Source organism: Poecile atricapillus, chromosome 1 (assembly GCF_030490865.1).
Source record: "Poecile atricapillus isolate bPoeAtr1 chromosome 1, bPoeAtr1.hap1, whole genome shotgun sequence".
NCBI classification, from domain to species: Eukaryota; Metazoa; Chordata; class Aves; order Passeriformes; family Paridae; genus Poecile; species Poecile atricapillus.
Window position 1 is genome coordinate 136,158,259 of NC_081249.1, and position 24,522 is coordinate 136,182,780.

The 24,522-nt window shown below is 45.1% G+C and overlaps 2 protein-coding genes across 3 annotated transcripts in view; one reads left to right on the top strand and one right to left on the bottom strand.

The window, feature by feature from the left end:
* TSPAN4 (tetraspanin 4) overlaps positions 1 to 16,238 on the bottom strand; it is a 420,415-nt gene extending 404,177 nt beyond the window's left edge. Inside the window, exon 1 of the mRNA XM_058826994.1 lies at positions 16,065 to 16,238. The gene's annotated coding sequence lies outside the window, so the exon portion shown is untranslated. The remainder of the gene's footprint in view (positions 1 to 16,064) is intronic.
* A 96-nt stretch (positions 16,239 to 16,334) lies between these two features.
* Positions 16,335 to 19,906, top strand: POLR2L (RNA polymerase II, I and III subunit L). 2 transcript variants are annotated; one of them, XM_058829450.1, is made up of 3 exons: positions 16,335 to 16,464; positions 16,705 to 16,813; positions 19,451 to 19,906. In XM_058829450.1, exons 2-3 carry the CDS (start codon positions 16,719 to 16,721, stop codon positions 19,557 to 19,559), a joined length of 204 nt encoding a protein of 67 aa, XP_058685433.1. In that variant the 5' UTR covers positions 16,335 to 16,464; positions 16,705 to 16,718; the 3' UTR covers positions 19,560 to 19,906. The 2 variants fall into 2 exon arrangements, with proteins under 2 accessions (XP_058685433.1, XP_058685432.1); XM_058829449.1 differs by having other exon boundaries at positions 16,377 to 16,478; positions 16,706 to 16,813.
* Positions 19,907 to 24,522: the final 4,616 nt, after the last annotated feature.

A 24,522-nucleotide genomic window follows, 5' to 3' on the forward strand; every position in this document is an offset into this window, starting at 1 on the left:
GTACAGTGAGAACTTTCAGCTTCCATGCAATTGTAAAGCATGCTGCTCTGAATGCTATAGCAACTCATTACCAGTAGCTTATGTGCAGTGTGTTTTTTCTGTCTGCTGCAGTACTTGAATGCTGCTATCAAACCAATTCAGAAAAAAAAATATTACTCCAATTACTCAGTCTTGCACACAACATACCCACCTTTGCTCAGCTTACTTCCATCACTGCTCGAAACCTATAAAATCAATTAATCCCAGGTCCAGTGCTTGTTCTGCCAGACTTCCCACAGTAAAGCACTGACTAGTATCCTGACCATCCCCAAAACTTACCAGTATCCACCTCAGGTAGGCTCAAATCCCAGCTTGAGACCAGCAAAGTCCTATCGCATCATACATGCAAAGAGCACATAAGCATGTGCTGGAACCAAACAATGCATCCCACTGCTGGTGAATTTATCTATTTAATGAGAAAGCACCATTCAGCATAACCAGGTACCAACTCACAGACAAGTCAGCAGGAAAGAGCTCCTGGTACAGGTCAGCTGTTTCACCAGCAAAGAAAGCTGCAACATGGATACCATCACCTGCAAACCACAGAGATGTCAACCCTAGGTGGCTGTAAGATAGACGAAGGAGGAGAACTACACTACAGCTATAAATAATTTTGATTTTTTTTTTGTGGACTAAGTCTATGAAAAAAATTATTCAATTATTTTTCTGTACTGCTGATAAACCATCCAGACACAAAACGCTGGCTATTACAAAGCTGTGTTCTTCCCTTCTCTTTCAAAAGATATTTGCTACAGTCCAGATACTTATGTGTATAAATTCAGCCAGGCTTGTTTAATGAAAGCTTTACCTTCTATCACTGCATTTTTAAAGCAGAGAATAGGCTGCCTTTTACCTTTCAGCATCATAATGAAAAACTAACTCGTTCCATGGAATTGAAGAAAATTCTGTGGCTAGCAGAGCCCCATTGAGAGACAGATTATTTATCTACTTGGGCATGCATGCAAGAGTAAACTTGTCACAACTAAGGGGAAAAGGGAAAGGTAGCAAAGTTGCTGTGCCAACAATCTCCTCTTCTAGCTCTCCACACAGGCCAGTACAGTAAGAGGTATGGTTTTAGAGCACAGCCAGGCTGGATAATTTGCTGGCCTCTGAATAGCAACCACTGGTAGTACAGGGTGCTCCCTTACCACAGCATGGCATGGTCCATGGCCAGGAGTGGGGACGACACATTCTGGTGGACAGCCTAGAAAGGAACACGATGCCCTTCAAAACAAGAACAAAAACTGCAGCCACAGACCAAAACAAGTGTAACTAGTGCCAGCTTTCCAGGGACTACATGTTGTCTGGAGCTGTGCATGGCCCAGAGACACCCAGTGGTTGACTGGTACATCACAAGCACATGTAATGAGTGGAAAGGCTAAGGAAAGCATCTCCTCAATTCGCATATTTAGTACAACCTTGGGCTGACACGATGCTTCTCTGCTCATCTCCACTTCTTAGACTGGGTGCGAGAATAGATAAGGCCTGGGACAGAGACCTGATTCTGAAAAGTTACAAACAGCAGGAACGTGCAGGGAAAGGAGGAATTGGCAAGGTTCCACACTATTCTTTGTCTTTCAGATGTAGACTGCTACCAGCATCCTCTGGCCGTTCCTAAGGAATTTCCTGTGGCCAAGACTCTGCCTTATTTGAGGTCTGGCTGAGTTTGGGTAATCATTACCTGAGGTCTGAGATAAAGGCAAGTGCTATGCCACACTGAGGGTCAAATGTCAGCTAAATCTGCTCGTTGAGCTGCTAACATTGCCAGCAGCAGCTGCTTCCTGATTTAAGAGAGATTTAATGGCCCAACAACAACTCATCAAGGCATACATGCAAGGTAAACAAGGTATACAAGGTAAACAAAAGGTATCCCCCTTTATATCACTACCAGCATAGGACCAGGCTCTGGACTAGGAAAAAAAGATAAATAAATCCAACTTGAAACCAGCTTTTAGTAGCTCTAAAAGAGTGAAAGCAGAGTTTTTTTTAACCCAAGCAGCACCAAAGCTGCAGAAGGTGACATGCACTATGGGCCTGCCATGCACTGCTCTCCAGCACTAGGTTTGATTTCATCCAGCCCAGCTTTAGGCACTCGTGAAACACGCAAGTTAAGCAGATCATCACAGTCAGCTTTTTCTAATGGAAATGGAGAAGGATGAACATCTCTTACCACTAAGATGGAAATCATTATCTACACATTGGCATATCTGCACCTTTTATTTTAGACCCATTAACTAAGTGGCATGTATTAGGAACAGCTGAACTGCACAGGGTCAACTAGACAGGATTAATATTATGTTCCCTTACTTTGCCTGCACTATTGTTAAATCTGAGTAGCAATGTTCAATTTGGATAAAACTAAATGTACTCCCCAGAGAGACAGAGAAATTCATGTTTTAGCTGCTTTGTGGCTCCTTCTGGAAAACAGCAGGATAAACTTTGCTTACAACCCATACCACATACACAAGGATAAATACAACCTTCATCCAAATGCCAATTTCCAGCAGACAACTTTCTTTTTTTTTAAGAAGAATTGAATTGCACTTTTTCTAAGAAAACAGTGCTTTTTGGAAACAGCAACGATATCATACCAAGGGAAAAGTAACAGGTTAAGAGCATGAAAGGGTGACCTTAATGTGATCATTCTACCTAAGAGACTTCAGAACAGTTCCATTCCCTGGCAGAAGGCTCAGAAATGCAGCAGCACTAGTAACCCAGAAACACCAGGGTGACTAACTCGTGTTCAATCAACTCAGAAGCTCAGGGGAAACAACAAAGGCATCAGACGGGACACAGATCAGCCAGGCAGATGCAATATGGCAGCACAACCTGGACTAAAGCCATAGCTCTTTATACTGAATTGCTGGCACCTCACTTTCTGCCTCGCTTCTCGCATCTCATAAAATAAGCCCTCTTTTAGCAGAGGTTTGACCTGCTCATGAACAATTCTGATAATCACAGGTGTTCTCAGAACACAAGCTGATCATAGCATATCAATGACAAAAAAACAGCACAGGGAGATTTTATGTTCCAACATTCCTGGCCCTAAACACGCAGAGAAGTGAGAGAAACATCTCCAGCAATGCAGGAAAACTCAGACAGAGCAGCTGTATAAACCTGAGAAAACAGGGGCAGGCAAGGCTGATCACTGAGAACAGCATGACTAGCATGAAATGAGAGCACAAACAAGCCCAGAAGGCTTGAGGTCCTCCTGCAAGCAGAAGGCAGCTAGCCCCCTTAAATCACACTCAGTATCTGCTCCTGTGCTCTGCTATTGAATTGGCAAAAATAAAATAAGAACAGGCAAGGGACAGAACTAGGCCAGCTGCAGCCTCCTTCTCTCAGTTGCTCCCAGCTCCAGCTTTCAGTATTTGCCTCTCTTCAGCCCTGCTCATGACCCCTCCACTTCTGCTACCCCCCCATATAATTCAGATTTGAGGCACTTACTCCACAGAGTACAGAGAAACACTGACACACACACTCATCAGTGGCATACGTAAGCAACAAAAAATTAAGAGAAGGCTCCTTCTTCTCCCTTCCTCCTCCTGTGTCATTAAAGCATCATTGTTTTCTCTGTGAAGTTTTTTAAGAGAAAACAGAAATGAAATTAAATGGGAGGAGTGTAAAAAGTGTCTGGTACAAAATATCGTATGTGCAATGTCTCTTCTCTTCCATGAGCTGCAAAAGTAAACAGCACCTTCTCTGGCAGGAGCAACAGGGCTGTCTTATGTAATCAGGGGATGGAGGGAGAGGAAAGGGTCAGGAAAAACACACACTGCCCACTGTTCAGAGAACTGCTCCTTTCAGCAGCCATGAGTAAGAAGACTGCAGAAGTGACAGCTTTGCTACCTCCCTGCCCAGCTGGCTCTCTGACCTGCCTAGAAGCAGCGTCCAAAACCACAGGAAAGGCTGGCTTTGTTTCCAACACTGCTGGCTGGTGGCCTTATACACAGGATGACAGAACGCTGCTCCTCTCACAAGTTATGATGGGGCAATTTATTTTCATTGGCATGAGCAGAGAAGGAGAGCCAGTCTGATCCACCCTGCAGCAGCAGGACACTGTGAAAGGCAATTTTGCACATGTACTTCATGCAGTCATAACACACTCATACACCTCATATGGTCATTGCACACACCCTGTCTTAGAACAAAAGCGTTCAACAGAGACCTGTGCCTTCAGAAGATGAACCGAGGCATCTACAGTCAGAATTTTCAACCTTCCACACTCCCTATCCGTGTGCTGTTACATCAATGTAAAAGCTTGTTTTGACTCCCTTCATAGCTATCACCTACCTATTCTCTTACATTTCCACAGCAGTCTGCCCTAAAAAGTCACCGGAGGATTTTCCCACCCTGTTGACATCATTTCCTCCTCGTTGACACATCCTGTCCAGTCAACACCACTCGGACAAGCTGCAGACTCTGTGCTGCATAGAACCTAAGATTCATCCCAATCCATCAACCCTTGCTGGCAAATCAAGGCCAAATAGAGAGCAACAACATCCTGCGCCTCTGCGGCAATTCAAACTGTTCCACAGTAAATCTATAAATTTACTTTTACAGTCACACTCTGCTCCCATCACCTGCACAAGGTATGCATTTGCACTCAACGTTACAAAACACCCACCACAGGCTTTCACTGACTTCTTTGCTTCCCAGTCCCCCAAATTTGTTGTGTCCACTCTGACCCTTAAGACTTAACACTCAGGCAGCTTGGCATACTGGATTTCAGAAAACCTTCTTCCTCCACAACATTTGCAGCAGTTTTCAGTAAGTCCATTACAGACCAGCTCTTCCAAACTGTGGCTCAGAAATGGGTTCTGTTTGCCATAACATCCATGCAGCTCACCAACTGTTTAGTTCTGTGGTAGCAGCATCGTATGTAAATCCTTGCATATGGCAAACCAAAACAAGAAGCTCCAAATTAAAATTAAAACCAAAAAAAAGCCTCCAAGCAAACAACTTAAATGACTGCTAAAACCATCAGTGTATCAGCTACAATAGCAGTACTTCAAAGAGGATTTTTCTGGAGCTTTTTTATTATTATTATTATTATTATCTTATCTGCAGAAGGCAAGCCAAGAAAACAGAGAAATAGATGGAACCAAGCCCTGCATCTGAGCAAGCTCTCTAGAAGCAAATACAGACACGTTTCAGGGCTGGCAGAACACTGTGCTGAAATTAAGTGGCGTGGGTTGTGACGGAAACACAATTTTTCAGATCTGGTAATGCATGCCAGTGAATAAAACTTCCATAGGCTGTACAGCAGCACCTAAATATTTGTCCTACTGCTGTTCATCCACAGCTGGCACACATTCAGAGACTACAAAGACAAAGCCAAACCAAAGCTCAGACTGACTTTTCTACCTCCAATTTGCATTGCACTTTTCCCTCCAGGGATCTTTCATGGCTTGGTTTGGATTCCATCCCAGCTCTGTCCCAAACAGAGAGATGTATCAAACAATATCAACACACTGACACATTTCATTTTGAATTTAAGTATTTGAAATTACTTTGAATGCACATTCGTGACATTTCAATACTCTTCTGGATAACTTTTTAATCCACCCATTTCTCACCCCATGAGTAGTGTAGGGCAGTGGTTCAAAACTAAAACCAGATAACTCCACCAGGACAGAATGCAAGCTCTGTTTGCTCATGGGAAATTACATCGCCAGCTATCCAAAATTTGGTTGTACCAAATACTGTCCACCATGAGCAAGACACAGCCATGAGTCAGCAGCAAAAGGAGACTCCATGATGCAAATAAGTCAGTTGACTTTCACCCCTTTCACTGCAGGGGCAGATAAGGGGACAACGAAGTACTAAATGCCTTGAAAATGCAGAGCAAATGTGAAGGGCCAGAGCAATACTGCAACTTATTCAAAAGCCTGCTGAAAAAACAAACTACATACCTACAAGGAAATACTATCAGGAGGGGTCATCAAAACCATTTTGCTCACTGTAATAAACAACTTGGACAGCAGTAAAGGACAGCTGGCTCTGCACCCACAGCAGCACTTCCCTTCAGAATGACTCCCATGCATGGTCATTGGGGTTTCCATTGCCAAAAGCCACAGACTGCAAAAGCAGTCTAACTTTGGATGAGTCCTTCCTAGGACTGAAACTTGCAGAGGTGAACTGGATGCACAGAAGAAGAACTCTAGCAAGGGAAAGAAAAAAGGCAGAAAACAATGCTTAATAAACGGTAAATACTTCCTTACAGAAAATCTTGTGTGTTCTTACACTGGCTAAAACAATGGCCCAGAACTGGTTCTCCTTTCATAATACAATACAAAAGAACCTGAAACCAATATTGTCTAGCAACAGCTCATTGTGTGTCCCATGAATTAAGGCCTTGGCAATAACCCAGCAGCCACAAGGCTTATGACAGCTTTCTCAGAAACTTATGAGAATTTGACTTCTTTCCAATAAGGCCCTTAGGTTCCCAGAGGAATCCTCAAACAGTTTTTCAAGCCCTAGGAGTCAGGCCAGTGACAGCAAAAAGAGAATACCCAAAAAGCACTGCAATGACATCCCACAGCAGAGCGGGAATGCAGGCAAGCAATAAAACTGATGCTAAACAGATCCACAATAAACTGGCCCCAACTGTAATTTGAACTGTAGGGCACTGCCAAAATGAAATGGTCATTTACTGTCAGAGAAAGCAAAGAAATGTAAAACCTCAATAGAACAGTAAGAGATCACAGACAAATTTTAGAAAGCCTAACACCACATCTAGATGAAGAAAGCTTCTCTTCTGCTTCTGAGCGTAACTCTGTGTCCTCACCTCTAGCAGGGGACCAGGATGTACTGGGAAATTCTTGCTTTCTGCTATAAAGGCATTCTATTATCCATTCCCCAAGTAAGAAATTCTCTTGTGTGTGACAAAGAAGTCCTAGTCATCCCAGAATCCCTTTCCTCCAGATGTCCTGATTCCGTGACAAAGGCAGAATGCCCACAAAACAGTATCAGTACAAGCAAAGCTGCTGCAGCACAGCTCCAGCCCACTACCACCACGACTGAAGTTAAGAACACTGGAAATAGGGCATCATGCTGGCACTTCTCTACAGCAGCAACAGCTCTTCTGTGCTCCAAATACTGTTCTTCAATCCATAAAGTGGCTGCACATGTGCTGGCGGAAAAGCCATTCTTTCATCCACATACCATTTTGTTTTGCAGAACAGAAGGAAAAATGTATTTGTTCAGCAAGTGTTTTAAGAAGGCAAATAATTTCTGCTTTAAACTGACCACACACTGTGGATGTTACTCAACAGAGAAGCAGAAAAACACCTCTCCTTTGCCGAAATGCAAACACATCTCTTGTGTTTGGTTGGGGTCCAGCCCCATTGCAGACAGGTGGCATCCTTTGTGTGACACTGCCCATGGCTAAGATTCACCCACACTGCAGATAAAGTGCTGCACAACTCAGTTTTTACAGAGCTAAACAGAATTTATACACATGTTCATCTTCCAAGGCTTCTCAATACCAACAGAAAAAGCTATCTTTCACAGGATACAGGCACTTTCTTAATATTAAGCTTTTTAATTTTTTCCCTACTGAGAATGGCAAATGTGATAAATCAAGAAAAGAAGCAAAGCACCTTGACAAGGTCATAGAGGGGGCTTTTAGGAGAAAGCCGTGGCTGGAGGGACATCCCAGGGTAAAGAACTCATGTCCATGCTCTCAGCACATCACTCATCAGGCCAGGTGGATACAAGGGTGAAACATGCAAAGATGTCTTTCTTTATGCCTATTTTGAAGACAGCAAACTTAAGGAATGAAAATAATTTGGGGGGACCCAAAATACTCAGGATATCCTAAAAGGGAAGAGGAAAAGTGCTCTACAGATAGTTTTGGGGAGAGCAGAGACATACAAAGTACCCTTTTAGATCAGGCCGGATTTTTAGGTTTGAAGGCAAGCTGCAAACAAAACTGCAACCTTGATCTCATAGTTCTTTTTATTTAGTCCAAAAATTAATGCAAAACCCCAACCAAACCCAGCAGTCCCTGGGCACAGCTCAAGCAGCCTATTGTTCCAGAAGGATTTATCAATCACCACAGACAACCCCCTCTGATCAGGTCGTATGATTGAAGGCTGTACTTTATTATTCCCTCACACCAGGACCAAGCAAAGCAGCAGCAGCGCTATCAGATCGGACAAAGGAGCTGCTGCCCTTCAGAGCAGGCTCCTGAGTAAGTGCTCCCTGATGTGCACACGGGTGTGATTTTGCTGCGCACAGCGGGAACGCCAGAGTAACCACACCACGTGTGCCATGACTGGCTGAGTTTAAAGAGGCATCGCAACCCAAACCCAGGAAATTCAGAAGTCAAGTTGGTCTTGTATGCTGAATTTATTAGAACTTCTAGACTATTTAATCTGGTAGTGGTGCTGCATTCCCAAACACTATACAAATGCCAAAAAGTGCTGAGCTGCTGGGTAGAAGTGAGAGATGATGGAAAACTCAGTGAAAGCAAGCCCCCCATGGCTCCAACCCAGCTCCACCATACTGTGTTCCACCACTGTGCAGCCCTCAGGGCTTCTCTGCAGCAAGCTGGAGACCCTCCCTCAGTCCTGGGGCTACCACACCCCACAGCTTCCCAATGCTCTGCTATACCAGCACCGCTGTGTTATGATGAAAATGCTAGAACTGGCTCTTGAATAAAAAGGAAATTCACCTGCAAGCAAAACAACTTCAAAATCCATATTCATAAAAAGTGTTTGAGGATTGTAGAGGCCTCTCTCCTTTACCCATTGAAACGCAACAGTTCTTGGGTCTTTCATATAAAACATGCCGCAATTTCTTTCTTTCCTGCAGCGCAGTCACTGTGCATGTGTCTACCACTGTATTACCTCAATATTTTTGCTCAAAAAAGCACTTCCCTAACAAAAAGGAATTCACTCGTACAAAGCAAACTGTATTACTTCTGCAAAATTTCATTTGAGAATCCACAGCTAAAGTGCAGGACCCCTACAGTTCCCAGTCCTGCAGTGTGATAGCTTCAGCATCCCTTGTGAGATGAAGCATGTCACCTTAATGTATGCTTAAGGTGAGAGAACAACCAAGCTGATGGGCTTCATCACCCTAAGGACACAGAAAGTGACATATTTAATCTGATGAGAGGCAGTAAAGCAGTGTCTCTTAATATTTTATGAAACATTTGGCTGTTTTTAATTTTAAAAACAGCAGCTCAATAAACAAAGCAATGGAGGATTCCCTGTGGATGGCACTATGATAGGCGCACAGCAGCCCACTCTGCTGAGTGATAACATCGTACCCAATGCATCAAGTCTGTCCTCCTCCCCACATCCATGCTGGAAGACCTGTACACTGGGAGGTCTCAGGCTCCGCACACCACCAGGGACTTTTCTAGAAACAGCTGTCTTTCACCAGAATGCAGTGCATAGCAGAGGCAGCTTCAAAAATGGTTTAAGACATCCAGCTTTCATCTAGCACCTTAATCTGGGCACAACAGGCTGACATGCCCAAGCTGAAGAAGTTGCTTTAATCAGAAGAAATATATTTTCTTCCCTATTTGCCCAGTTCTAAAACAAGATTATAGACCCAGACTGACATAAAATGCAAGCATCCCACTTCATTACTACTGCACACTTGCTTTAAGTTTATCTGCTTCCTTAAGCAGCCACTGCTGGCCACTGTCAAGAGATAAGGTACTCAGCAAGATGGATCTTTGCTCCTACTTACAGCAATCACTTTCTATTCCCACTCCCATGAAGGCTTGAAAGATGCAAGACTGGCCAGAAGACAAACGGAAGAAAAAGTCTGAGCACCAAGTTCAAATACAGACATAAATGTCCCCCAAAGGCCCAAAGGATAGCCTTCAGCAGAGCCTGCTCTTTAATCCTGTGCTCCAAATACATCCATCACCACTTATGAGAACTTCAGGGATAAGACTTAAAAATAAGTTAGAACATCTCCCCCCCATTCCTTTTCATTGGAGTTCAGAAACTCATACTACAAGACGGACGGCTTCCTACAGTGACTTTAAAGATAAACCCTGATGGGAGGGGGCCTGTGTATTCACCCAAAGAAAAGGGTTCCCAGCCAAAGGCAGGAAGCATAGCAGAGACAAAAGCACATCCATGACCTCAGTGGAAATACACAGTCCTTTCACCATGGAAGAACATCACCTTGGGGCTTTCCCCTTCAAGCATTAATAATTGACAAGTCCTGCGCTCACCTCAACTACACAGTCCATTCTTCACTCTGGGGAAAAAAAGATTCTGCAGAAATTAAATGCACTATCACAAGAAAGGGGATTATTTTGTCATCTGAGGACACTTACATGGAAGAGTAGAGCTGATGGGCAGTCTTGTGATCTTTCTGATTAAAATGCTGCCTCAGGATATTACTCTCCCCCTCCGACATGAAACAGTCAATTAGGCTGTGATATATTCATGTAATAAAGACTTTTTCTTATAAAATATGTCAATCTAAGACTGGCAATAGTTTTGCCTTGAAGTCACCTTACTAAGAAGAAACATGACAGATAAATCCAGTTTTAAACTAGTTAAATACTTGCATCTGAGGAAGCAGAAAAGCAGGGAGTAGACACATCTATTTTTCAATCCCATCACAGTGCTTTAAAAAAAAAAAAAAAGAAAGAAAAGGAGGGGACAGGAGGGCTTCACTTCCATGAAGACCCATCTTACCCTTTCATTATTAATTTTATATACACGTGCATATATACACACACATATACAAGTACACTTACCTTTCACCTGCAGCAATCTCTACAGGTACAAGAGCATATTAAACTGAACAGCACAAAAATCTGTTCATGGCTTCAGACACAATGATGTCTCAGGGTCACCATCCTGATCAGGATGACCATCTCAGACCACTCTCTTAGACCACATTAAAAATACAAGTCATTATTGAAATAAAAACTGTCTTTGTGGAGCATCCACCCCTAGCCAGAACACCACCTCAGCTCTCACTTGTAAGCACAGCCAAGGTCATGGATGGTCCAGCTATGCTTCTCCATAGCCATGTCCTGCCTCCAAGGGCCCAGAGGAACAGCTCTTGAACACAAGAAGCAGGGATGGCTTCACAAATCTTAGTAAGTTACAGAATTCCACCACTGCTCACCATCTCTCTCAGTTTGTTGGCAGGAGCAATCTCTGAACATGCCACAGAGATCCTCAAAGATATCTTCATGAACACCTGGATGCCAGGAGTCCCGAGCAGAGAGCACCATCCCAAAATCCTGACTCCTGTCCAGTGAAGCAGAACAGAATCTCTGCCCCACAAAAATAACATGAATAACAACATCTCTGCCCCCTTCTCAAGTAATAGGCAGCAATCTTTATACCTAACACAAGAACATCTTAAATAATTTTATGGGAAAACATTTGCATTTTTGGATGCATCTACAGGACTTCCTCATATACTCTATTTAGCAGAGACATCTGTTACTCAATATATATATATTTCATCTAAATCCCACCCTCTGAATCCTTTCCATCAGTTGTCACTAATGAAGCTTTGTGTGCAAAACCAAGTGCATTCTGCCCCCATTAGGAAGCCAATTACAGCAGGAAAAACAAGCAATTAACAAGGTGCAAAATAAACATCTTGCCACCTGCCTTTTAATAGCAACCCCGCTTCAAACAAGTCACAGTCTCAGCACAGCTTAGAGAATTGGCAACTGATATATGTATTTATGCAGCAGCTGTTCTTCATTGCAACAAATATTACAGGCTTACCAGATAAGGTCAGCATATTTAAAAAAACATATAGCAAGTATTAAAACCTGCTTTGAGGCCCTGAATGCTGCTTTTAATGAAATCAGCAGCATCAGGCTTGTATGGTATTACGGTAGAGCTGCAGTCACATCCCCAGCTTAGAGAGATTTCTCCTCATTTCTCCTTGCTTAGCAGCTTCAGTATTTGTTTTGCTAAATCCAGGGGCCTGAGCAGCTCTTAAATAGTGTGTGGGGCAACTAACAACACAAAGCTCTACACAGCAGACAAATCTTTCCTGCTTCCATCATCCCTGCCTCTTCTCCTTGGCCTTCTCCACATTACACCCAATTGCACTCTGGGGCTGGGGTAAAAAAAGTCACTCGCTAAAAAAATAAAAAACAAAACAAAACTCAAGGGGAAAACGAATCTATATTCTGTCTTTAAGCCTTCATGCTATAGAGGGGAAAGGAAGACTTCCAAAGACACCCTAGGTAGCTCCAGAGGGAGCCACTTTCCTTCACCTTTTGTGCAACTGTATGAATGACACACTTCTGAGTAGTTAACCAGGACTAGCAAAAGCCCAAGAGTATGCCTGCAGGATTTAGCAAGCTTGAACTGGAAAATGTGCCTGGAAAAATAACAGCCAAGCTTCATCCCGCATGTTTGTTTGTCTTTGTATCTTTCCCTCTTGCTCTGACTCTGCTGCTATGTAAATTATTTATATACATTAAACTTTCCATGTCACATTTCAGTTCCTGACTAATGTCCTATTTAACCGCTCAATGCACAATTCATGTGCGTCTCTTCTTCTTATGAGTCTTCCCTCTCTGGCCTCCTTGGGATCCGAGGAGTAAAACATTGAATATGGTACTTTTGCCATTGTGCACAGGATTCTGACTGCTAGTTGGAGATGGAGAGAAAATTGTTCACATTCTTTCTCTAAATGACCACAGGGAGCAACAGGGAAGAGAGCTTTTAACTCCAAGCAGGGCCAACAGAGCTACCCACAGCTTTACAAAAGTCTGCATCATGATCAATAGTACTAAAACAATCCTTCACCGAAAAGTTCTCCTAAAAAGTCCTGTATTTAAATAACAATTCACTACCCTTGAATGCAACTGGCAAGTCAGATCTTAAAAGACCCACATCTTCAGTTCTGGTCATTATTTACACGTACACAGAATAAGCAAAGCCAGAAGAAGGGCAACAACGACAGGAGGTGAAAGTGGTGAAAGGTCAAAATTTTCCAGGCTCGAGAGGGTGCACACCTAAACCTGACCTACTGCAGCCACCAAAATAAAAAATACCTTTTAGCTACCAGTTTCTCAGCTACCAGTGCAAGTGCAGAGATCCCACAAGTCTTTCCTCCAGCCCTAATTACAGAGACAAGGTCAGAAAAGACGCAATTTACCAGCATGAGCTGCAGGAGGTCATATGGCCACTCTAGCTACAGAAGTATTTTAGGAGCAGTTCAATGAGTCAGGTCACTTAACTGACTTCATTTCTGTTTGTTTTTTAAACAAGTAGCAATATTTTCCCTTACATTTTGTGGATGGGAGAACAGGAAGCAGGGTCTACTCCTTAATCACCAGCCTAGGATTTCAGTACACATCACTTACAGTGCCATGGATCAGTGATGCCTAGCTGCATTTTATAGATCTAAATCCACCAAAAAATGCCAAGGAGCATCATCACAACAGTGACAGAGGGTCAGAACACTGTCAGCTTTCAGAAGTTGTTCAGATCACAGGAAGAAGGCGGGTGTACTATCTGCACTGCCTCACAACAAATCCACACGTGACAGAAGCTGCTCCAGCTGCACATCAAGAAAGCAGCCCACAGTTCTCAAGCTTTCTTCAACTCAATTAATTCTAGGGCAGCCTCTTCTGCTTAATGCTGATGAGGGCTCCAGTGGGTTTTCTGACCAGCAGGCTGCCTGAAGGCCCAAAGAATCAGCAGTTTGAGGACTGCTGCTTATTGAAGGTGGCAAGAGACCAGAAATGTGGTAAGAACTTACTGTGAGAAAGAGTTGCACTTCTAGCTCTAGGAGCTGAGATTTCACTTCTTGCAATTCTTCTTTAAAGGATGCTTAAAGAGACCCAATTCTTGAATTCTTTATGCCCTCTTCTAAAGGATGGTTGAAGAGATCAAATTTCACTAAATGCTAACAGCTGAGTGTCATCAGTACCCAGCTCACCTGAACAAGAGTGGAAAGCTGGCAATACCACAAATGCTCAAGCTGCAGTCCTCCTAATCAGCGTGAGCTACAGCCCATAAAACACTGATTAATTCCCAAATAGTCACATGTGTGCACATTCCCCCACAGCTCTTCTAAACAGACTTCTGCAGTTTGGCAAATAGTCAGATTAAGCAGAGGATATATGAAGTTAAGCAGAAAATGTTTTCGGTATGTAGCAGTCTCTCCAGGTCATAGTTCATAAAAATCTTTACAATTTCTAGGATCAAAGCAGCTACAGCCATGAAAGATCTATTAGTTCATGAGGTCCATCACCCAGCCAAAGCAGGTTACCCAGAAAAGACATGAGGAAGTTAAAGTAATGGTGTTTGAGCAAGCCAAGTACATTTTTTCTTTGAAAAAAAAGACGCTAAGCAAAGTCAGATATGTGAACTAGGTCCAAAAGTTAAAGTTCAGTTTTGTTTTTAAGAAATAAGCAAGCACATTTCTACAAGGCAGCTATAAAATGCTAACCTATATCTAACGATGTGGCTTAGCTATGAAGCCCAGCTCCAGCCCCTCTTTCTCACTCTCAATTGCAAATTTCCATCTCCAAACACAAATGCCTTTTACCACACAGTTCAGTAAGAAAATTACTTTGGAGCCCTGGTGCTGAAAATGCATCAAAGCACAATCTTCAAATTCTCAACTCCCCACCCCCTCCAGCCGCCAAAAAAAGAAAGAAATCAAAGGATAAGAAGGAAAGACACAGTTTGGCTCCCACTGGCCTACAATAACAATAATGATCATAATCTAGAGATCGCAGGAGGTTCGTCTACGCTCCATGCCAAGTCAATTCACTCCATTCACAACTGTGCATAATTATTCCTGGGACTGCAAAAATTACTGTCTTTTCACTAGCAATAGAACTGTAAAAATGCTTTCAACCTCAAGCCCTTATTTATTAAAACAAAACTATTTGCTCTTTTGCAGTTCATGTTAGGTCTGGCATTTCTGTGCAGAGGGTCAATAATCCAGTCGTTCAAAAAATAGTCACGAAAGACGTATTAACATAAGCTGTGCATTAAGACACAATTATTTATATGCCTGACATTAATGGCTCTGCGCTCTGCACCGTATCAACCAACTCACAGATACTTTAGCAGGAAAATAACAACACTTTAGGAGAATTTCTGCTCTCCCAAGGACAATTAGCATAAGGCTAACGCTGAAACGAGAGAGCAATAAGGACTGACAGAGTAATGCCTCATACCAGAGTCTCCAGAACAGCGTTGCCTGTCCCCAAAGTTTGTACCCATCACAGCACGCTTCCCTTTGCTAAGCACACACAGCCCGCGCCTAATGCTTCCCCAATCCTTAGATTAATGAAATACGAGTAAAGCAGTTTCAAGATGCATTATCCTCTGTCACCAGACCTCCCCGGCGCGGGTGCCCAGCGGGACCGGCCGCGCTGCCCGCCGCCGACTGCCCCCCGAGCCGGGGGAGCGGCCCCGGGCCCCGCCGAAAGGCTCCCCTGAGTGCGGGCACTGCCGCGACAGCAGGCGGTGCCCGGGGGCAGCGCACACCTCCGGGAGCCCGGCCAAGCACAGGTCACGGCAGGGCGGAGCGGCATCGCGAGTTAACGGGACGGAGCCGCATCCCAGCCGGCCCCGGAGTTTGGAAACTCTCGGCAAACCCGCAGCCACCGCAGCACCCGCAACTCTGCCGGGGCTCGAGGGCGAGTGCCACCAGCGAGACATCGCCTGTCCGGGCTGTGCGGAGCCGCGGAACAGCCCCGCGGCGCCGGGAGCGGGCTGCGCGCCGGGCTGTGCCGCCGCCTCCCGCCCGAGGGAGCCGCCGAACCGCGGGCAAACAGCCCCGAGCGACGCGGCGAGGCTGCGCTGACAGGGTCGCGACACGGCGACAGCGGCAGCTCCCACCGCCCCCCGTTCCCCTGCCCCGGGGGAGCGAAGGACACACCGCGCCGGCGCCCCTGCCCGCGGAGCGCGGGGCTGCCGCGGGGCACCCCGGCTCACCCCTCAGCCCTGCCCGCCGGGATGCCCACCCTTCACCCCTCCGCCGGACCAGGCGGGCGGCTGCCGCGCCGCAGCCACCAGTTGCGCTTCCCGCTGCGGTACCTCAGCCAGGACGGGATGAGAAGTCCGCCCGCCGCCGAAGCCCTCTCGCAATGCAACAAGTGCCCGCCCGGGCGCGGCGGGAGGAGGCGGCGCGGGGGCGGTCGCGGTGCCGCCGCTCAGCGCTCGGGGCGCCCCGGCTGCCACTCACCGCGCCGCGCGCCCAGCGCCGCCGCGAGCCCGTCCCCCCCGCGCGCGCGCGCGCGCGCGCCCTCTCTTGGGCCGCCGGGGACGCCGTACCGCCGGCCGCTACCATCAAGTACCACAGGGGGGAGTAGGGCCGCTCAACCCGGCCGCCCGCCGCATCGGACCGGCCGGCGGCGGCGCGGTTTCCCCCGGCCGGGCGCGTTGGTGACGGCCGGCGGCCATCGGCGGCGGAGGAGGCGCGCGGTGGGAGCCGCTCGCGGGGCTGCGGAGGTGCCGGGCGGGATCGGGACTGGGATCGGGACTGGGATCGGGACTGGGACTGGGACTGGGACTGGGACTGGGATTGGGACGGGGATCGGGATCGGGATCAGCCGCTCGCCTCCAAGGAGCCCTCGGGGCCGGCTTCCGCACCCCACAGCCGCCGCGGGGCAGCGCAGCCCTGAGCGCGGTGTCCGGTCGCTTCGCAGGGGTTTGACGCGGTGTTTGTGTCGTTGCAGCCACAGCGCAGAAATGATCATCCCGGTCAGGTGCTTCACGTGCGGCAAAATAGTGGGGAACAAGTGGGAAGCCTACCTTGGCCTTCTGCAGGCGGAGTACACGGAAGGGTGGGTTTTATTTCTGTGTTCTTCGATTCACGCCTTAGGTGACATATACAGTGCATAAGATCCCAGACCTGTTGGGTTGGAAGGGAGCTCTGGAGATCATCTCGTCCAACCTCCCTGCCAAGGTAGGGTCAGAGGCACAAGAGCGAGGTTGTGGAGTCATGAAAGAGACGTAGAAAGACTAAAAACCGCAGGTACATTCTGAATCGTTTAACCAAAGGTTAGAAATTGTAATAGGCAACAGAGTACTTGTTTCCTCACTGAATCTTTCGGGGCAGCAGTATGGAAGTTGCCAAGTCACGTGTCCTTGTCCCCAAAACGTTTCCAAATACATAACTCTGTACACATTTGCTTGTTTCTTCCCTTCACCTTCCATACACCCAACTTTGACACCAGCGTGATGAGTTTTTTGAATGGAGAGAATGAAAAAAAAGTGACAAGTGTAAGAAGTGTTGAGCGTTTGTTTGGGGTTTTTTAAAGCATTTTAACACGGGGTTGCTAAACTTATTTTTAAGTACTGGTTTGCTGGAGAAAGAAGTTTTAACTGCTTTGCATACCCCACTGATAGTCCTTACAACTCTGTTAAGAAGTCTGTGCATCCTTTACACAGCCAGAGTTTCTGCTAATAGTTCAAGGAGAGTCTAAACATGGTGACACTACTTCAGAAGCTTTGAGAAGAAAACTAAAGAAATACTTACATTTTCATCAAGTTCAAGTATGAAATAAAAAAAAATCCATGGATTTTTGCAATTCAGAGGAATGAAAAAGAAGTTAGAAATTTAAGTGATGTTGAAGTAGAAAGTAGATGTTAAGTAGAAAGAAAATTATTTGGTTTGCATTCAAGTGGTTGGGGATCCTAATAGTTTTTACAGGTAAGTTTATTTCTTTCATATATAGAGTTAAAAGCATTACAACACCATGCGCTGTCAATTATTTTTTACCCATACTAGCTTACCAGGACCTTTTTAATAGTGCTTCTGACTTCTGTTGTAGGCATTACATTTAAATATTTTCCCCATCTTTATTATTCCTCTGCTTTTGTATAGGAGTTTTGCCATTGACAAATTCTCACTTGAAAACAATTGTTGTGGTCACTGGCTTGATTCTGGGATGCTTGTTCAAAGTAACGCAATTATGGTGTAAGAAGTAAGAGTTTACAGATATCAAACAGCTAAAATCTTAGAGTGCAATACGGGAATCTCTGTTAATGGTGGCTTAAGAAAGGGATGGACAAAGTGGAAAATCTTGTCTAAAGAATCACTAATTAAAAAAGACACCCACACCTTTCTGTTTGTCCCTTTAAAGTGCTCTTTTTTCCACAAGCCCTCAGAAGCTGGAGGAAATGGCAAGTACAACTAAAGTTGTCTTAAAGTATATAGCATGACTTTGGAAACTGTGATTAATGTTAGTATTTTACATCTCTGATAACTGCATATGAGAGTTCAGAACTCTCCAGATAGCTCCTAAAATTTACCTATCAACAGATCATCATCAGATGCTTTTATTCTCAAGTGTTTCGGAAAATTGAGGCATCATGTGATGTTATTTATAAACATTCTTTAAAATGCCCCACAGTTCTTAAACTTCTCTAAAACAAGTTTTGCAGGTGCTGTCCTAGAATGAGCAGCCCTGCTGCACTATCAGCTGTTGCAAGTACTGAGTGACATCAGAGAAGCCGCTGGAAATTGGCTCCTTCAGTTAGACTGTACTGCTTGACACCGAACAACCTTTTACCATGGTCCAGCTTAGGCAGAGGCTTTCTTTCAGTCATTTATATTTAGAAAAGTATCCACCGGCTTATTCATAGAGGAGAATTACAATCTCCAGGAAATTAAGTTTGTTTTGAGCTAATGCTTTATTGCACTGCATTATATCGGTCTAAAGACCTTGAGATCACTCATGTCTCATGAATGTCACATTCTGAAGGGGTATCAGACTGGCTTCATGGTTCATAGGCTGGAGCTAAAGATCTTGGTAGTATCAGGATCTTTAAGAGATCTGGTAGCCACAGCCATGGGAGACACACATAGTGGTTTAGGCTAGGATGACTCAACGTCCTCTACCCAAACATCACAATCTGGAGCAGTCACTCCAAAGGAATTCATTGGAAAGACTGTGAAACACTGATTTCTGACCAGTCTGCACAGAGTTACTTGTACATATGCAGGGGGCAGGTTGTATAACTGTGCCTTCCCTAATGGGAATTGGGAAGGATTGTAGCCATCCTCAGAATTAGAGCATCCCTGTGTGGGGGAGGTTGCGTTCCAAGTTATTTTAGTTTCTGTATATCTCACCTTTTTAGCGTGGCTCAGATCTTAAATTTATCTTGTGAAATAGGCGAGAATCATCCTCAGTTTACAGAAACATGTTAAAACAGTGCCCTCTGAAAGCTGTGGCAGCTGGGGACCCTTCTCAGCAGCAAATCCTGTGCTCTGGCCAGCTGGAGAGTGGGCAAACACACTGTCAACATCACTAAGTGGAAAAGGGCATTAACAGCACATGCTGAATTTCTGTCTGTCTGAACTGCAAAAAAATTTTCCTCTATGACTGAGCTCAAAGTAATCAGTGTGTTGCTCAGGAAACACAAGTGGTTCTGACTCACTTCATCCGTTATCTTTTTTAATTGTTGTTCGTTAATAGAGATGCCCTGGATGCCCTTGGCTTGAAGAGATACTGCTGCCGCAGAATGCTCCTCGCCCATGTGGATCTGATTGAGAAGCTTTTGAATTATGCACCCCTGGAGAAATGAGATGGAAAAAGCACTGTGCTGCAAGCCATGTGGAACGTATCTCTAATTTAAACTTGAAACTGGACTTCAGGCAGTAAAGGATGAAAGCCAGCTGTAGTGCAACCATCAAGAGATGTTTATCTTCTGGATAGGATACTGCCCCAAGCTACTAACCTCTTTCAAGGAAACAATGGAATGATGAAGTCCACTTAACCAAGATTTAGAGATTAAAGGTTTGGAAGCTTCTTAAGTCTGGGTTTGGAGTTGTGAACTTCTAGATGCTTCTGCCAGTAAAACCAAATGTTTGTTCATGTAGAAAAACTTTTATTTCATTAAAATGTTGAAATAAAGGAGGTTTTTCCCTTGTAGCTTTCCTACAGTTTCTGGATGAGGTAAAGTGTATGCTTGAATCTTGCTGGTTACCTTAAGGTTTGAGGTACTGCTGAGTACCCAGTTCAGTGTCCTGCACTAGGAAAGCAAGGGTTGGAAACACAGGACTGAACTGTGGTTCCGGTGACATGGAAGTGGGTAAATTTGTGAGGCATTGCTCCAGAAAGCTGCTGGAGCCTGCAGGGAACACTTCCCACCACAGTTAAAGTCAATTTGTGTTCTCTACCCCAGTCCTTACCAATCACTGGGGCTGCTGTATCACAAAAACTGATTCAGATGGTGCAGTGCCTTCATTTAAGCAAAACATGTCTGAGTGTCTCCACGGAGAACACTGGATGTGAGAACTGAGGCGTGCTGGTGTGAACAGGATCAAAGTGCTGCTGCTGCCAAGCACCTGCACCCCTCTGGCTGGTACAGACGCTTTCCACCGCTTGTCATTTCAGTGACTTCACGTTGTGCTGCGCGTGTGCTGCGGTGCTGCCCGGGCCAGCAGAGAGGGGCTGGAATGGAGAGAGGGCAGCTGGAGCTGCAGGGCTGGGGAAGGTCACTTACACCCAGACAGGCACTGACCCTGTGCAGAGGTCTCACCTTCCTCTTGCACAATCGGCTTGGAAGTTGGATCACGTTTTCACTCTGTTCTCTGACATGCAGAAGATGCTTGTTGTGCATGGTGTGTGCACAGGCAGACACACCCATCTTACCTGAAAGTGAAGGATGCCCATTCCTACACCTGTGCGGGTTACAAGTCAAACTTGTACCCACAAAGCTTAAAACTAGACTGTCTCACAAAACAAGATGCACGACCGCTGCTTGCCTTTGGCTATCACCCAACCAATCTTTACAGTTGAACTTGCTTTTCAATTTACTAGAAGGCAGTAGTAGATGTTTCTCATATTCAGCAATTCTTTACTGAAGACATCTTAAAACCTGTGCTTTACCCTAATGCAAAGAGAATTAAGCAATTAATTCTAGCATTTGTTTTATAGTTGGTTGGGTAGCTTATGTTCTGCATGCCTGCTGTATTAGAAAGCTGAACACACTATAAAAACAAACCAGAAAAAGCCCTTCACTTCTCTCGCAGGCTATTTGGTAAAAGAGAGTGAACTAGAGGATGACCTTTCCCAAGTGAACTTGTGTGGGATGCTTTTCCCTGTCAGAGTGGGGTGTGACACAGCCCTTGGTGCCAGCCTGTTCACAGATCCATCGGCAGGCCCTGCGCTCGCTCCGTGAGCCGCACTGGGAGCGCAGCAGCCCAGACGGGAACGTCTGGCAGAGGCAGCCGTGCAGGAATGCCGTGCAGAAAGCTGGCCTGCATCACTGCCAAGGAACTGGATTAGACGAGCTGACAGGACTTGGTTTCTATCTGCAAAAGCGAATTTCTAATCTCATTTTCTGCTTTAGAATAACATGTTTCTTTTCAAAGCGAGTGCCGAGTTGTCTGATATGAAAAGTTATGGCTCCTAAATACTTAATAATGAAAATGCAATTTGCAAAAACACAGCAGGCCTCATTCAAAGAATGCAAAGGAAGAAGAAAAACCCACCTTGCATGCTCTCATTACTATTCTCAAAACCAGGGTGCAGTGGAAGGCAATGGCAGTCTGGTATCACTCCCTCAGACAGATGTTACCCAAGAAGCCGCAAAAACACCTGAGCAGCAAGACTAAATCACAGCAGGCATTAATATTAGCTCATGCAGCCCTTGACACCCTGTATGCATCACAGCTTTTCCTCAGGAGTTTGCAAATGCAGCATTAACCAAAAAAAGCCATTTCTGTAATGTGGCAAAGCAAACAGTTTATCGTGATCATGTGAAAGGTTATCTCAAGGGTTTTGTGCTTGGGAGGGTTAGGAGCAGAAGCAGAGCTTAAATCCTGTTACAGAAAGAGTCTGGAATTTTCAATGGATTTCTCTAAGTCCCATCTTTCACTCCTGCTCATTGGTAACTAGGAAAGTAATTCCCTTTTTGCTGTCACTTCCCCTGTGCTACCTTCTGCAGTAGTTAATAACATAAGAGTATTGGATCTGCTTTCTAACCTGCCAGATGTCTTTGGAAAGAGCCATCAAATATGCTTACAACAACCACACTTTTTCAAGACAATGTAAAAGATGTGTATACACAGAAGAAATAAAAAAGCCTCCGTTTTCCCTCAACCAGAAAAAGAAGCCCTTAACAAAATCAACAGATAGGCAGCAGTGGGGAAAAAAAAGAGGATAAATGGCACTGAATATGCAGTCCTTAATTACATGAAGAATTGTCAGTTGGAAGATTTTTGAAAAATACAAAAATGCCACCACTCCTCTGCAGTCACTTACTCTACAATTTTTCAAGTCTGTTACAGAGCTCCTACTAACCCAGGTCATGGTTTAACCCAGGCAGCAACCAAGCCCCACACAGCCGTTCCATCATTTCCCAGCAGCAGGAACAATTCTCTCTGGGGAGAGAATCAGAAGGGTAAAAGCTGGAAACTCGTGGGTGGAGATAAAGGCAGTTTAATAGGGAAAGCAAAAGCAGCACACACAAGCAAAGCAAAACAAGGAATTAATTCACTGCTTCCCATGGGTGGGCAGGTGCTCAGCCACCCCCAGGAGAGCAGGGCCCCATCAGGTGTAACAGTTTCTTGGGAAGACAAATGGCATCCCTCCAGGTGTTTCCCCTCTTCCTCCTTCTTCCCCCTCACTTTACATACTGATATAATTTGGTCTGGAATATCCCTTTGGTCAGCTGGGCTCACCTGTCCTGGCCATGTCTCCTCCTGTGCACCCCCAGCTCCCTCACCACTGTGGCTGTACAAGAAGCAGAAAAGGCCTTGGCTCTGGGTGAGCCCTGCTCAGCAATAACAGAAACATCTCTGTCTTATCAACCCTGTGTTCAGCACAAATCCAAAACACAGCCCCATACCAGCCCCTTGTGAAGAGAATTAGCTCTGGCCCAGTGTCGTGGTTTTAAACCAGTAACGAACAAAAAAAAAAATTACTTATTTTTTGCTGTGAGATGTGGATTAGAACAAGAGCAAAACAGCCATAAAACTTAAAAGGAATAAGGAAGTTTATTGACAAACTACAATAATAAGAACACCAGAATAAACTTCCAGAAAAACCTTTTCATCTCTTACTACCCACCATTCCTTTGTTCATATGACAACAGAGACAAAAACTTTAGAACTTTGATGGTTTAAACAGTCCCAATTCCTTCTACAGTCTTTTCACCAGCCTTTGTAGAGAAACAGAAGTTGATTTATGGAGTTTCTCACAAGAAAACTATTTTTGTTATAGTTTTCCTTTTCCCTGATATCAGCTGCCCAGAACTGCTGTTATCAGAGCTCACTCCTCCCATTCCACATCACTCTGAGGTGTGTACGGGCCATGAGTCTAGGGATGGCATTTTAAGGACGAGTTATTCAAAACCAAAAGTCTTCTTCATCTGTTTCTGTGAGCTTCACCAGAAAACAGTTTTTCTCATTGCCCCCCCAAGGCTTTCAATTTTCGCTTTACTGTTTCCAGCACTTCACTATATCACAATCACTCTACTTTTTACTCAAATTTTACACCTTGAACACTCTATTCCTCCCCATACTCCGTCATGAATTAAAGGAGTTTTTTCAGGACTTCATTGTCCATCTCCATAGTTTTAACAGAAAAATATTTCATCTTAATTAAAACATCTTCTTAATTCTCTACCTTTCCTGAAGCTTCTTTTCTTTCTTGTCATTGGTAGTTTATAAAGTCTCTTTTCATGTTGATCACTTTCCTTTGCTCTCTCTGGATAAAAAGATTAATCCGCAAGTCTCATCTGGGTAATGAAAGACTTAAAATCTTGCTCAGGTTTTTGTAGATGGTTCTGTGGCCTCGGCCGGTGCAGGAGCTGGAGCTGTCTGTGATGGAAAGTTCCTCATAGCTGCTCTGGAGAGTGTAGTCGCCGCCCCAGCCCGCTGCAGGTCCAGAGCCTCTCTCCTTCTTCACTCGGCAGTTTCTGGTGAATTTAGTTACAGCAAAGCCTGCAGCCGAGCCAGAGATCGGCCCGGCCCGAGCCCGGGGAAAACTTTCAGCAGGTCCGCATCTCCCGTCCGGGAGACGCGGCAGGCCCAGCCCAGCCCCCGCCCGGCCGCATGGCCTGGGCAGGGAACGGGAGGCCTGGAGCTCTGCCACCCTTCACAGCCAGGAAAACAAAGAGCACAAGAGGGCTCTGGTTTTACACTTTAAGGTAGGGTTCACAAGTTGATCCCCCTTTCCAATGGTTAAAATTGCTGTCAATTCCCAGTAATGGCCAGTAATTGGTCAGGAGAAGAGACTCCTTTCAGTCCCCAGCAACTTTAACTTCCTTAAAGGTAAAGTAACCCCATGACACCCAGCCAAACCAGCACAGCTGCTATTGGGAAAACAAGCAGTCACAACCAGAAGTGGGACAGAAGACCCCCTGTCACCCAAGCCACAGCCTCCCTTCATACATCACAGTCATACCGAAATAACAAAGTGTGCCTGCGACACGTGGAAGGAGCTGAGGTCATGACAGTACAGAGGAACCTGTTTATGGAGCTCAGCATCCTGCTTCAACCTGGAGCATCAGCACCAAGCTGTGTATGCTTGGAAAGCTT